This window comes from Ambystoma mexicanum, chromosome 5p (assembly GCF_040938575.1).
Source record: "Ambystoma mexicanum isolate Mex_15411 chromosome 5p, UKY_AmexF1_1, whole genome shotgun sequence".
Taxonomy (NCBI): Eukaryota; Metazoa; Chordata; class Amphibia; order Caudata; family Ambystomatidae; genus Ambystoma; species Ambystoma mexicanum.
Genome location: NC_090930.1, coordinates 662,414,566 through 662,427,767, shown reverse-complemented (window position 1 = coordinate 662,427,767; position 13,202 = coordinate 662,414,566). Strand labels below are relative to the sequence as shown.

The following is a 13,202-nucleotide window of genomic DNA, read 5'->3' as shown; positions in this document are numbered from 1 at the left end:
GGAGCCGACCAGACAATTCCCCTGGATGGTGTGTTTGTGGCGGGGGTTCAATATGGCGACTCATCTGTCCGTGCCAGATTCTACGTCACGCCTGTGAGCGACAATACATTGCTGTGCTGTGCGGCGGCTGAGGCCCTACGCATTGTGACATTTGCTTACTCGGTGTACCTGGATGACATTGCCCTTTTTGAAGGAATTGGACAGATGGTGGGTGAACCTGTACGGCTACACATCGATGAGTCAATCCAGCCAGTGGCACTCAAACATCGGCGAGTGCCCTTCGACCTCAGAGATCTGGTGGACAAGGAGCTGGACAACCTTGTAGGTCTGGACATCATCGAGAAAGTGGAAGGCCCCACCCTGTGGGTCTCCCCTATTGTCATTGCCCGCAAGCCCAAACAACCGGACGCTGTCAGAATCTGCATGGACATGCGCCTCCCCAACAAGGCCATCAAAAGGGAGAGGCATTTGACCCCCACCATTGACAACATTATAGCGGAGCTGCAAGCGGTGAAATTCTTCTCCAAACTCGATCTGAGAGCGGGTTATCATCAGGTGGTCCTGCACCCTGAGTCTCGATACATAACAACCTTCACCACCCATCTGGGGTTGTATTGATACAAGAGACTAAGCTTTGGAGTGTCCTCGGCAGCAGAGGTGTTCCAGAACATCATAAGGGGGGGCATTAGCGGATCTCGATGGAGTTCTTAATATCAGTGATGACATCCTGGTATACGCCAAGTCGGAAGCAGAACACCTAGCACGCCTGTCAAGGACATTCGAGTGCCTTCGCTCACTGGGTCTCACCTTACATAAGGACAAATGTGAATTCCTCAAAACCACCATCGAGTTTTTCAGTTTTGTTTTCAAGGCGGATGGGGTGTCACCTGATCCCCGCAAAGTGAGGTACATAAAGGAGGCAAGACCACCGGAAAATGTCACGGAGATCAGAAGTTTCCTGGGCATGGTCACTTATTGTGGCCGATTCATCCGAAACTTGCCATCCCGCTCGGAGCCGCTGAGGACTTCGACCAAGAAGGACACCCCGTGGCAGTGGGGGCCCCTAGAACAAGCGGCGTTTGATGATATCAAGGGTGCCCTTGCTGCTGATGATACGATGGCGTTTTTTGATCCGAGCCTACAGACGGAGATCGTCGTGGATGCAAGCCCTTATGGTTTGGGGGCAGTCCTCACCCAAATTGGAGGTAATCAAGAGGTCCGCCCCATTGCGTATGCAAGCAAGGCACTCTCTGATACCGAGCAACGGTATTCACAAATTGAACGAGAAGCCTTGGCGGTACTATGGTGCTGCAGACATTTCCGCTTGTACATCTTGGGACGTCCGGTGACGGTGGTTACGGATCATAAGCCTCTACTACCCATCATGGCGGGGTCCTCATCCAGGCCACCAGTGAGAATAGAGCGCTGGATGCTCTCACTCCTCGAATACGGAGTGTCCCTGATATATCGTCCCGGGGCTAACAATGCTGCGGACTACCTCTCCAGACATCCAAGAGGGGGTTCCCAACTATCCACGTCAGCCAAGGAAGCAGACGAACATGTCCGGCTGGTCATTGAACCGGCGACCCCCAATTCGATGCAGGTGGAGGAGTTAGAGCTTGCGTCAAGAGAGGACGAGTGTTTTGCTATACTGAAGTCAGCCATGGAGCTGGGTGCCTGGAAGACCGTGCTGGAGGCTCTGGGCCGAAGGACAAATGAGGCCAAGGTGGCGCTGGAGCAACTCTGGTGGGTCCGTGAAGAACTAATGTTCTCGGAATCGGGACTCCTGCTGAGAGGAGACAGAATCGTAGTCCCGCAGGCCAAGGTTCAGCAAGTGATCTCCCTGGCACACCAAGGTCACCAGGGCACCCCCAAGATGAAAGCTTGTCTCCTCCAGAAGGTGTGGTTCCCGGAGCTAGAATGAAAAGTAGAGGAGTTCGTAGCATCGTGTGTGTGGTGCCAGGCAGCGTCACCTGCCCAGCATGAACCGTCCATCGAAACGATGCCGAGAGGGACCAGACCATGGGAAGTGGTGCATGCCGATTTTGGGTCTACAACCAGGGGCACTCATTTCCTGGTGGTGGTGGACGAGTGGTCTCGATACCCAGAGGTCGAATTTGTAGAATCGGTCGCTTTTGACAAGGTGGTAATAGCTCTGGAGAGGGTCTTTGCCACTCATGGCCTACCCACTGTGCTGTGCTCCGACAACGGCACGCCATTTCAGGGAGAGAGCTTTGCAGACCTCATGAAGGACTATGGCATCCAGCACAGAAAAGTCACGCCGCTCTGGCCTCGGGCGAATGGAGAGGCAGAGCGCATGATGCGGACACTGAACAAGGTGTTCAGAATTGCGCAAGGAAAGGGCGAATGCCTACAAAGGGCGCTGTATGTATTCTTGAGGGGTTACCGCACAACACCCCACTCATCCACGGGTGTACCACCAGCGGATCGGATGCCCTTTTCCAACGATGCCCAAGGGACATTATACCAGAAGTGGGGGAGCGAGAGCCCGCTGTTATTGACAATGATCGAGTGGAGGAGGAGAGAAGGGCAAGGACTCTAATGGAAAAAAACAGGAGAGGCCTGAGACCCCAGGAAATGCCCCCGGGGACGAGGTACTGGTGAGAAATCGGCACCCTCAAGGCAAACTGTCCCTCACGTATGAACCCGTTCCCTGTGACGTTGTGGTGGTCAAGGGCTCGATGGTGACAGCGTCTGATGGAACTGCATCGGTGACCAGGAACGCAAGCTTCTTCAAGAGACCGGGGGAGCCGAGGCCGGAAGCCATTGAAGACCGGGGTCCTGAGGATGCACTGGATGAAGGTGGGGGTCAAGACCCCACCGTGAACTCTCCCTCCCGTGGGGGGGGGCAGGCAAAGGAACACCGGCCAGAGACGTAGGCAGGAGGTACCCCCTGAGAACAGGGCGTGGGAAACCTGCCCGTCTTACAGACTATGTGATGGACTGAGATGCAAGGTTGGTGTACCGACAGGCCCGCCTGTTGGCAACAGCGGTCATGGGGGGGATCCAGGGTGGCTGTTATTAAACAGGGGACTATTTGGGTGTTAATGTGTGCTGTGTAATGTTTGGTAGTTAGGTCTTCCTTTTTCATGTTCTGTTGTAATGGAAAAGGAGGAGTGTGGCGTTGGCCCTTTAAGGGCTTGCATGCGACGGAGTGACGTCCACTCCGTTGCGTGCCCATATAAATAAGCAGGACGTTCCCGGCGGCGCTCAGAGCCACCGGGGAGCCCACACGAGTGACATCCTGTGTCCGTGTCTTCTGTCACACGGGGGTGGGAGGTTCACGGAATACGCTGGTGGAAGACCGCCAACAGACTACAATAAAAAATATCACCCCATAGATAAAATTAACAGGCGGTACCCATCCACATAAATGTAGAAATATGTTAAATGGTCAAATTCTGTTTCATCAAATGTAATTGTAATTCTTATGAACAATAAAGAACAACCCTGGCAGGTTCGCCACCCTATGTCGAGCAGTGCAGCCTACCTGGGCAGCTTGCCCCTGAAAACCTGACGTCCTTTGCACACCATATGCTCACAAGGGAGTGCGACAACACGTGGTTCAGGGGTGTTGGGTGCAGTAATGGATAATGGAGCATTGAGGTCTACTACTGGGCATTGAACATAGCTCTCAACTCACATGCTTTTGGCGGGTGTCACCCGCCTTGTAAACAGCTGACTCACCCGCCAAGCCTCCTACACGCCCAATCATTTCAATGGGCTCTCACCCGCCAAAACCAAAATCGGTTGTTTTCACCCGCCTTTGCAACACAAATGTTGAGAGCTATGCATTGAAGGTGTGGTGGGCAGCATTTATAGTGGTTCAAGTAATAATTGGCCCATTCATCTTTATGTTTGGGCATTCCTCGTAGAGTCATAGCTGCAAAGATGCCCTTTGTCATGCAACTAAAAGCCCCAGAATGCAAAATTCAACCCAGAACTGGACTACCATCTCACAACTGTAATGGAATATGGTGGCATGTATTTGTTGTAAAACCCAATTAATGCCCTAAATAATGAAAGTAAGCAGGCACTATGTATATTTGATCCCAGAATAAACTTAGTAAACCATGCAATGCCTCAGGTGTGTAGTGAGTGTCCTTGCGAAATAACGAAATGGGAAACAAGTCCAATATGGCGGAATTACGTATAAGACATTTGAAGGCGTCTGAGCCGGGTTAGTCCTCCTATTGTGTCTACGCCCATAATCTCATTGTGGCATGTGACCTCACATGTCTCATCACACTCAGATCATAAGACTGCAATGTTTTTTCGAGAGCCTTGGGCATACAGGTTCCGGCCTGCTGAGCTTAAAAGCCCGCCTACTTCTTAAATCCGATTGGACAGTGATCCTGGCTCGTCGTTTCATTGGTGCTTCGCCCGTGGAGTGGCAGACTTCTTGTGGCTGACTTGAACTGCTAGTCTGTAGTGCTACCGGAATCGTGCAGCATTTAACATCAGTCAAGTGGCGGATGGTCATGGGTGTGGATAAGGGAGCATCGCTGCTTTGGCTTAGCTTCCTGTTCATGAGCGGTAGCCGCGCGCTGGACAATGGCTTGGCGCTGACTCCTACCATGGGCTGGTTGCACTGGGAGAGGTTTACATGCAACACAGACTGCAGCAAAGATCCGTTCAACTGTATCAGGTGACAGCTTTCAAACCTTAATTCTTCTGTGCTCTGAGTGGCATCGATAAGCTCATCAAGCAGGAACTTTGCATGAAAGACATAGGATCTTGGGAGCTTTTTAGGATTTAAAAGCAGCACCATTTGCAGTGGTATATGAAAACGACAGCAATGGGCATTTAAGAGCAATGAGGCAAAAGGGAAAGTTGGGTAGAGAGGAGCAGGTGAGTTGCTGCAGCATGGGAAAGAAGTGAAACATGGGCAAAGATGTTCGGATATATTGGTACATGGTACAGTGGAGCGATCCGTTTATGAGAAACTCGATGGATTGGAGGTATGCGACGAGGCACTTTGCTTTACATGTATTGGGTCTCAGACAAGACCATTATTATTACGGTTATTTTATTGAGTGCTGACCTGGCTTCAGGAAGCAATTGAGCGTTTTCCAATTCATAGTGGGATGTATGTGGTGAGGGAAGCAGAAATGCAATGGGGTGGGTGAGGGTGTTCCATTCGACAGCAAGGGATCTACAAGCATCCCATAGAGGAAGGAGGGGGGAGTGGATTGCCTGGTCTCAGGTTAGGTGGAGGGTGTGTGGCACTAGGTGTTACGGAGAAGCCATTCCTTAAAGAGCAGGGTCTTGAGTTCGTTCCTGAAATAAAGAAATTAAGGGTTGAGTCTGGTGTTGACTGGGTGAAGGTTCCAGAGTTTGGGGGCATAGACAGAGAAGGCCTGCCATCTGATCTTTCATTTTTGCACCTGTCTAGTACAAGAATGCACATGTCCTTACTTCTGGTGAAACATCGATCTCCGGTGATGCTGAGCTTCTCAGCAAGGTAGCTTGGGCACTTAAAGGTGATGACTTGTAAATGATGCAGTAGCATTTGAAGGTTATATGTGCTAGAGTCCTTTGATGAGTCGTGCTGCAAAATGTTGGGCACATCTCAGGGTGGTAACTAAACTGCCTTCCAGAAGGGCATTGCCACCATCCAAGTGATAGAGAACATTTGTTTTCTCGGATAAAGGGATTGATTTGTTTCACAGGAGAGGAAAGTTGGTTACAATCTATTTGTGTCTTGCTGGCTATGTGCTCCTTGAGGGACAAATGTCAAACTCGAACGAGTTGGGGCATGTGGTTACCTGGGGTGTGAAGTCATTGAGTGAGAGTTATAACGGAGAGTGTTAGGCAGAATCCTGTGCAGTTCCCTTAGGGAGCACTACAGAAGATTAGGACTACTGGTGGGAGCAATAAATCCCCTTTGGTATCAGTCTGTACCACAATGATTTAGTTGGTAGCTGTGGCTGAGCAGTCAGACTTATCTCAAGAGGGAGATGAGCAGTATTCAGGGTTTACACAATAGGCCTACAGTACTATGGCACAAGGAAACACTGACTAAAGCTTTGTAGTAAAAAGAATATATATACACTGCTAGGTAAACACATTCATCACAGTTATTAAGCAAGTTTCGGTCAAAGAAAGTATACACCACTCTCTAGTTAAATTGTAGACCAGTTTGAGCAAGAGTGAAAACTGAGCAAAACGGCACAGTGAAAACCAAACGCGAATGGCACTCTAGCAATTTCTCACAAGGGAGGGAAAGCACAAGTTATACAGAAATATCTTCTTACTAACCCTAGCAACACTTCCCATAAGTTTGTGAACCATTCTAGGCAAGGCAGTACATCAGTATAGGCAATACTTAAATGAAAACTGAGCAAAACGGCACTTCACAAGGTTTAAAAGTGGGAAGAAAGAGCTGGTTATAAGAAGTAGGTGCACCAACACAGTTCTAGTTGAAAAGCAATCTAAAGAAGGCAGTTCTAACAAATTTAGCCAGAGTCAGTAGGCCTGTGCCAGAGTCAGTGGTACAGGCCAAGGGCCCAGGAGCAAAATGTTCTTGTAGCTGCAGTCAAGTCTTTGATTAACGATTTTGAAAAGGTGGATGCAGAAGGTGAAAGACAATGTTAAGAGAGAGAGGGGCAGCCAACCCAACAGGTAGGTAAAGGATTTAAAACACCTTTAGCACTACCACGCAGAAAGGGCAGCCTGGCGGAACAATGTACCTTTAAAATGAAGTGGCTCCTGCGGTGGCAGTTGTTCCTGGTAGTTCCTGCAGTTTGGGGGATCCAGCAGAGGAAGAGGCTCTCGTCGTGGAGGAAGGTTCGAGTTACTGCACTACCCAGGGATGAAACCAGCTGTGGTGCTTCCCGACGAATAAAAGGTATGCTCCTTTAAATCGCGGTCCGGGTGGACTGGCGCCTGGCTATCCGGCCTCTGAGTACAGGGTACTGGTGATTCGACCAAGGCAGGTCCGGGAAGGCGATTGGCAAACTGGTTGGCCCCACCAGATCAAGGGAAGAAGGCTCTTGCAGATGAAGATCTTCTCTCGTCGTGTGGAGAAAAGTGGTGAGAGCTGCAGCAGGGCTTCACCGGTGGTTCAGTTGTTGCAGATGTCTTTTGGCTTCTTTCCTCTTCAGCTTCTTAGTTCCAGTGGCGACGTCTTGCTCTTCCAGTCCTCAGGACCCTGCTTTTATGCAAAAAGATCCCCATTCAAACAGCCTAGCTGTCACACAGTGGAGTGGTCATCTTGGCGGGAGATCCTCCAGCCTATCAGGATAGAGTGCGACATGGGTTGCCGAGGCAACCCTGTCCAGGGTCCACCCCAGACTCAGTGGCGCCGAAAGGAGGGCTTCTTGGCAGAAGCCGCCAAAAGGACGAACAAAGGATCCCCCCCCTGGGTTAGGAGTTTAGAGAAAGACACGAGAAAGAAGTTATATTAAAGTCTGGCAAATAAAACCGGAGTAAAGTTAATATTAAAATAAACTGGCGGTATGTTAGAGGCTGTCAGAAAATGTGGTAGCCTTGAACAATGGGAAAATCCCATAGGAAAATATTTGCGGTCGAATATTTACAGTAGTAACCACTGCCACCAGCCAGAAACTTTTGAGAGAGGGACTGTACGGTACCCTCTCGAAAATGAACGTTAGGGAAAAACTATTAACCCTTCCCAGTACCTCCAAGGTAAGATGGGTTGTACTGGTTTAGTTCATAAAAATTGACTAGTAAAGTCAATGGAGACTTTACATGCCCTGGGTGACAGTAGTCAGTCCCAGGGTATGGAGTCTATGTTTGGAGGTCGCTACGACACCCCCTGTGTCACTGCACGGAGGGTGCTGTGTCACACAAGTGAATAAAGATGGTTCCTGTGGAGGTGAGAAAAACCACATAGACCTTAAACACAAAAATAGCCTAGAACATACATATCAAAAATGCCTAAGAGTGGGAAAAAGAGTCTCACTCGTAGCAGGAGAAAAAAAAAACCTTCAAATCCAGCAAAGCTGCTGGGGGACTCTATAGGTAAGGGAAATAAACCATAGAATGAGAATTCTCCCTAACACTCAACCCCCCCCCCCCAGACTAAGGGACAGGAGGATCTAATCCACTCCTGGATGAGTCTCTTACCTCTAATCGGTATATACACATCCAAGAGAGACCATCAGCATTTTGGTGGTTACAACCTGACCTGTGCTCAATGGTCAAATTAAACCCTTGGAGGCAGATTGACAATTTTAACAGTTTTGGGTTTTCCCCTTTCATTTGCATCAACCATCTCAAGGGTTGGTGGTCTGTTTGATGAAAGTAGATCCATACAAGTATGGTCTAAACTTCTTCAAAGCCCACCCAATGGCAAAGCATTCTCTCTCAATAGTTGCCCACTTTGTTTCAGGTTCCTTCAGTTTCCTACTGATGAAGCAAATGGGGTGCTCCCTACCTTTTTCATCCAGTTGACTGAGTACTGCACCTATACCTATATTGGAAGCATCTGTTTGTACAATGAAGGGTTGGTGGTAGTCAGGAGCTCTGAGAACTAGAGCTTGACAAAGGGCTTTCTTCAGACTTTCAAAGGCCTGATTGCACTCCTCATTCCATTTGATCTTTTTAGGGAATTTAGGAAAAGGGAGTACATTCAGTGGAGAAGCTATGGAACCATAGTTCTCAATGAAATTCCTGTAATACCCTGTGAGGCCTAGGAAGGCTCTAACATGGGTTTGAGTAGGGGTTGTCCAATTTTGCACAGCTTCAATCCTGCTGAGCAAAGGCCTTATTTCACCACCTTCTACCTCGTGCCCAAGGTAGACCACTTTACTCTGACCAATTTGGCATTTACTTGCCTTGATGGTCAGATGGGCCTGTTCAAGAGCCTGCAAAACATATCCTAGGTGGTCAACATGTTCTTTCCAAGTAGGGCTGAACACTGCAATGCCATCCCATTCAGAACCTGATTAACCATCCTTTGTAATGTAGCAGGTGCATTCTTTAATCCAAAAGGCATAACCTGAAACTGGTATAAGCCAACTGGGGTTGAGAATGCAGTTTTCTCCTTGGCATGGGGTCAGTCAGGTCTATTTGCCAATAGCCTGACGTGAGATCAGATGTGCTGAGGAACTTGGCTGATCCAAGTCTATCCACCAGCTCATCTGTCCTTGGCAAAGGATGGGCATCAGTCTTAGTGACTGCATTTAGAGCTCTATAGTCCACACAGAATCTCAACTCCTTGGATCCTGCCTTTGGTACTAACACAACTTGGCTAGACCATGGACTAGTAGGGGTTCTATTTCCCCAAGATCAAGCATCTTGTTGACCTCTCCTTTGATGTGGGTTCTTACATTTTCGGACATCCTGTAACCCCTGCTTTTGACCGGTAAATAGTCACCAGTATCGATATCATGCTGGCCCCAAGGGGTCAAGCCTGGTGCTAGAGAAAACAGAGGGGCACATTGATTTAACAAAACTTTGCATTCCTCCTGTTGCTCAGGTGTCAGATTAGATGAGAAAGGAGTTAATCTCTCTTCTAAAGGTTTGCCTCTGAGGAGGTCAGGTAGAGGTTCACCCTCCTCCTCTTGAGCTGAAGCTAGAAGCAAAGCTCCCAGTTCTGGTCTCGAGACATAAGCTTTTAGACGGTTGGTGTGAAAGACTCTAGGAGCCTCCTTAGGATTGCCTAAGTCCACCAGATAGTTCACCTCTCCAAGTTTTGCCACAACCTTGAAGGGTCCCATCCATTTGTCCTGCAAGGCCCTCGGCCTTGTTGGGACCATAACAAGAACTAGCTGTTCTTAAGCGAACTCAACCATGTTGGCCTTCTCGTCATGCCAATGCTTAACCAGAGCCTGACCTGCTTTCAAGTTATCACTTGTCTCAGCCATCATGTCTGACATTCTCCTTCAGAGTCCTATCACATAGTGACTCTGACTGGTGTGGGGGAAGCAGCACTCTCCAAACCCTCCTTGTTCAGGGCCAAAGGACCTCTGACCGGATGGCCATAGAGAAGTTCAAAGGGACTGTAACCCACTCCCTCCTGAGGGACTTCTCTATATGTAAAGAGAAGGCATGGCAGTAGGAGATCCCACTTTTTCTTAAGGGGGTCCTCTAAAGCTCCTATCATGCTCTTCATGGTTCTGTTGAACCTTTCTACCAATACATTTGTCTGAGGGTGGTATGCTGTTGAGAACTTGTAGGTAACTCTGCAGTTTTTCCACAGAGCCTTCATGAAGTGGGACATAAAATGTGACACCCCCCCCTGTCGGATATTACCTCCTTAGGACACCCAACCCTGGTAAAAATACCAAGGAGGGCCTTAGCTACAGCCTGAGCTGTAACAGTCCTCGTAGGAATTGCTTCAGGGTACCTAGTAGCATGGTCTACTACAACAAGTATAAACCTGTTGCCTGAAGATGTTGGAGGATCAAGGGGACCAACAATGTCGATTCCTACCCTCTCAAATGGTACTCCCACCAGAGGGAGAGGCATTAAAGGTGTCACGTTCTTGGAGCCACTTTTACCAGAAGTTTGGCAAATGTGGCAACTCTTGCAATACTTATCACCTCAGCCCCCGTTTTAGGCCAATAAAAGTAGAGAGAGAGAGCCTTTCCTTGGTCTTCTTGTAACTCAAGTGACCAGCCAAAGGTATCTCATGGGCGAGTTACAAGAATTGGAGTATGTTCTCATGGGGCACTACAAGTCTTTTGTAGTCTCCAGGGATTGCCTCTGTCGGTTCACTATAGAAGAGGCCATCTTCCCAGTGTAACATATACTTCCCAGGCTATTGCCCTTCAAGCTGAGAAGCTACCTGGTGGCGAAGACCTTCCAGAGTTGGACTTTCTCTTTGTCCCTTACTGAAGTCTGCCCTGTTGGGGCCACCTTCTGCCAGTAAAGACTGCAGCTCAGGATGGTCCACAGGGTCAAGATCTCCAATGAGTTCCTGGCCTCCTACTAGATCTGAATCTTCAGGCTCTAGTTTAACCACACAGGGTTGTACCTCACTCTCAGACTCAGCTGGAGGAGGAATGACAGGTGTGATTTTTGACAACGGCAGAAGCCCGCCAAAAGGACGAACAAAGCATCCCCGATCTGGGTTAGGAGTTTAGAGAAAGACACGAGAAAGAAGTTATATTAAAGTTCTGGCAAATAAAACCTACCGGAGTAAAGTTATAAACCGGCGGTATGTTAGAGGCTGTCAGAAAATGTGGTAGCCTCGAACAATGGGAAAATCCCATAGGAAAATATTTGCGGTCCAATATTTATGGTAGTAACCACTGCCACCAGACAGAAACTTTTGAGAGAGGGACTGTACGGTACCTTCTCGAAAAATGAACGTAAGGGAAACACTATTAACCCTTCTCAGTACCTCCATAGTAAGATGGGTTGTACTGATTTAGTTAATAAAAATGGACTAGTAAAGTCAATGGGGACTTTACGTGCCCTGGGAGACAGTAGTCACTCCCAGGGTATGGAGTCTATGTTTGGGGGTCGCTACGACACCCCTGTGTCACTGCACGGAGGGTGCTGTGTCACACAAGTGAATAAAGATGGTTGCTATGGAGGTGAGAAAAACCCCATAGACATTAAACACAAAATGGCCGAGAACAGACACAGCAAAAATGCCTAAGAGTGGAAAAAAGAGTCTCACTCTTGGCAGGAGAAAAATAAAACCTTCATATCCAGCAAAGCTGCTGGGGGACTCTATAGGAAAGGGAAATTAGCAATAGAATGAGAATTCTCCCTAGCAGAGAGCCAGATTTGGACGTCGGGGTGTCCAGTGCTGTTGGTCAGCAGTAGGAGTTCGGTCTTGGACGATATTGGTGGCAACCAAGAACCTTCAGCCGACCCAACTCCTCTTAATTTTGTTATGTGCCCCCGATTTCCGACCAGCGGTATTGCTGTATTTGTGTTTTTCAGCTGATGGGACCCCATACAGGGGTTGAAATTGGAATTAATGGAACAGGAGCTGGAAATATCTTGTGTAATATCTCGTGTGTCAGGATTTTCCTCTGACCAGTAGTCGCTCATGGTGACCCAGGAGCTACAAAAGTCCAGCCTCATGAATGGTGTGCTTAAAAGATGGCGGAGCTTGTTTTTTTATGTCAAACTGTGGCATGCACCCTTCCTTGACCCCCTCTCTATTGATGTGTTGCTATGTCTTGTAATCTATCGCTGTTTCTTTTAATCCTGCCTCTTGCCATGTTGCTTTACATGTCACTTTGTATGTTCTCTTTAAATTGTTTTCACTTTTATATTTTTTTACATTTCTTTTCTGTCCGTTCTTCCATCTTGCTGCTACTAACTATTTAGTCATTGCCTATGTTTATCGCTACAGCATAACTCTGCAACTTCATCCGTCGCTGAATTAATCTGTTGTCTCTTTACTGCCACAGCATTTTTATATCTGCTGCACTTTTTTATGTGATGAAATCCTGCTTGCAAGCTGCTATTCCTGCAAAATGAATTGCTAATACACAGTATGCAACAAATATAACTTCCAAATGAGATGCTCTATAACTGTGTCCAGTATATGTGACCATTCATGCTGTACATGTTTTCTAGGGATTCATTATTGACCCCTTTTATGCATATTCTCCAACACATAGTTAATGTCACATGGATATACTTGTATGGCACCATTTGGCTTGGGGAGCCAAATGTAGCTGTTGGTGTCAAACCAACCAGGCCCTTCTATCCAGAAGCTAAATGGCTCCCAGCACTTTCGATCCCTGTCATACAGGGCCCTTCCTTCGTTTGTATAGTTTAATTTTATATAATGTAGTCCTTTTTCAGCTGTTGATATGGGTAAGTACAGTTTATTTCATCAAGTATATCACTTGCCATCATTAATTTCCTCAACAAATACAAACTTTCAGCTAATTTACATTGCCACAGTGCATTGCAGTGGGGCTCTGGTCTAGAGGTTAACTTCCAGGGATGATTATTGGGTGACACTGTGCATCTGTAATTTCGTAGCTGAAAAGGGCCCATTCTACTTTAAGTAAATTTCCCAGATTGCTATTCAGAGTGCTGGCTTCCTTTGGCTTTGCACTGTATAGAAAAACATGTTATATAGCACAACCTCTGTGCGGTCTTCGTGCATGGTTTTTTTTTAACTTCTTTTTATTGGTTTTACAACATAAAAGGGATGGGAGAGAACAAACAGAACCAAAAACAAAAGTCCCCCTCCCATTGTCTTTTCCCCCTCCCTCCCCCCCTCCCTCTCCCCAAAG

General features: G+C 47.8%; 1 protein-coding gene across 1 annotated transcript in view; it reads left to right on the top strand.

Annotated features, from left to right (window-relative positions):
• Positions 1-4,416: 4,416 nt before the first annotated feature.
• The window catches only part of GLA (galactosidase alpha), a 302,341-nt gene continuing 293,555 nt past the window's right edge, over positions 4,417-13,202 (top strand). Inside the window, exon 1 of the mRNA XM_069613036.1 lies at positions 4,417-4,669. Within this exon, the coding sequence (XP_069469137.1) occupies positions 4,497-4,669 (173 nt within the window). The 5' untranslated portion in view covers positions 4,417-4,496. The remainder of the gene's footprint in view (positions 4,670-13,202) is intronic.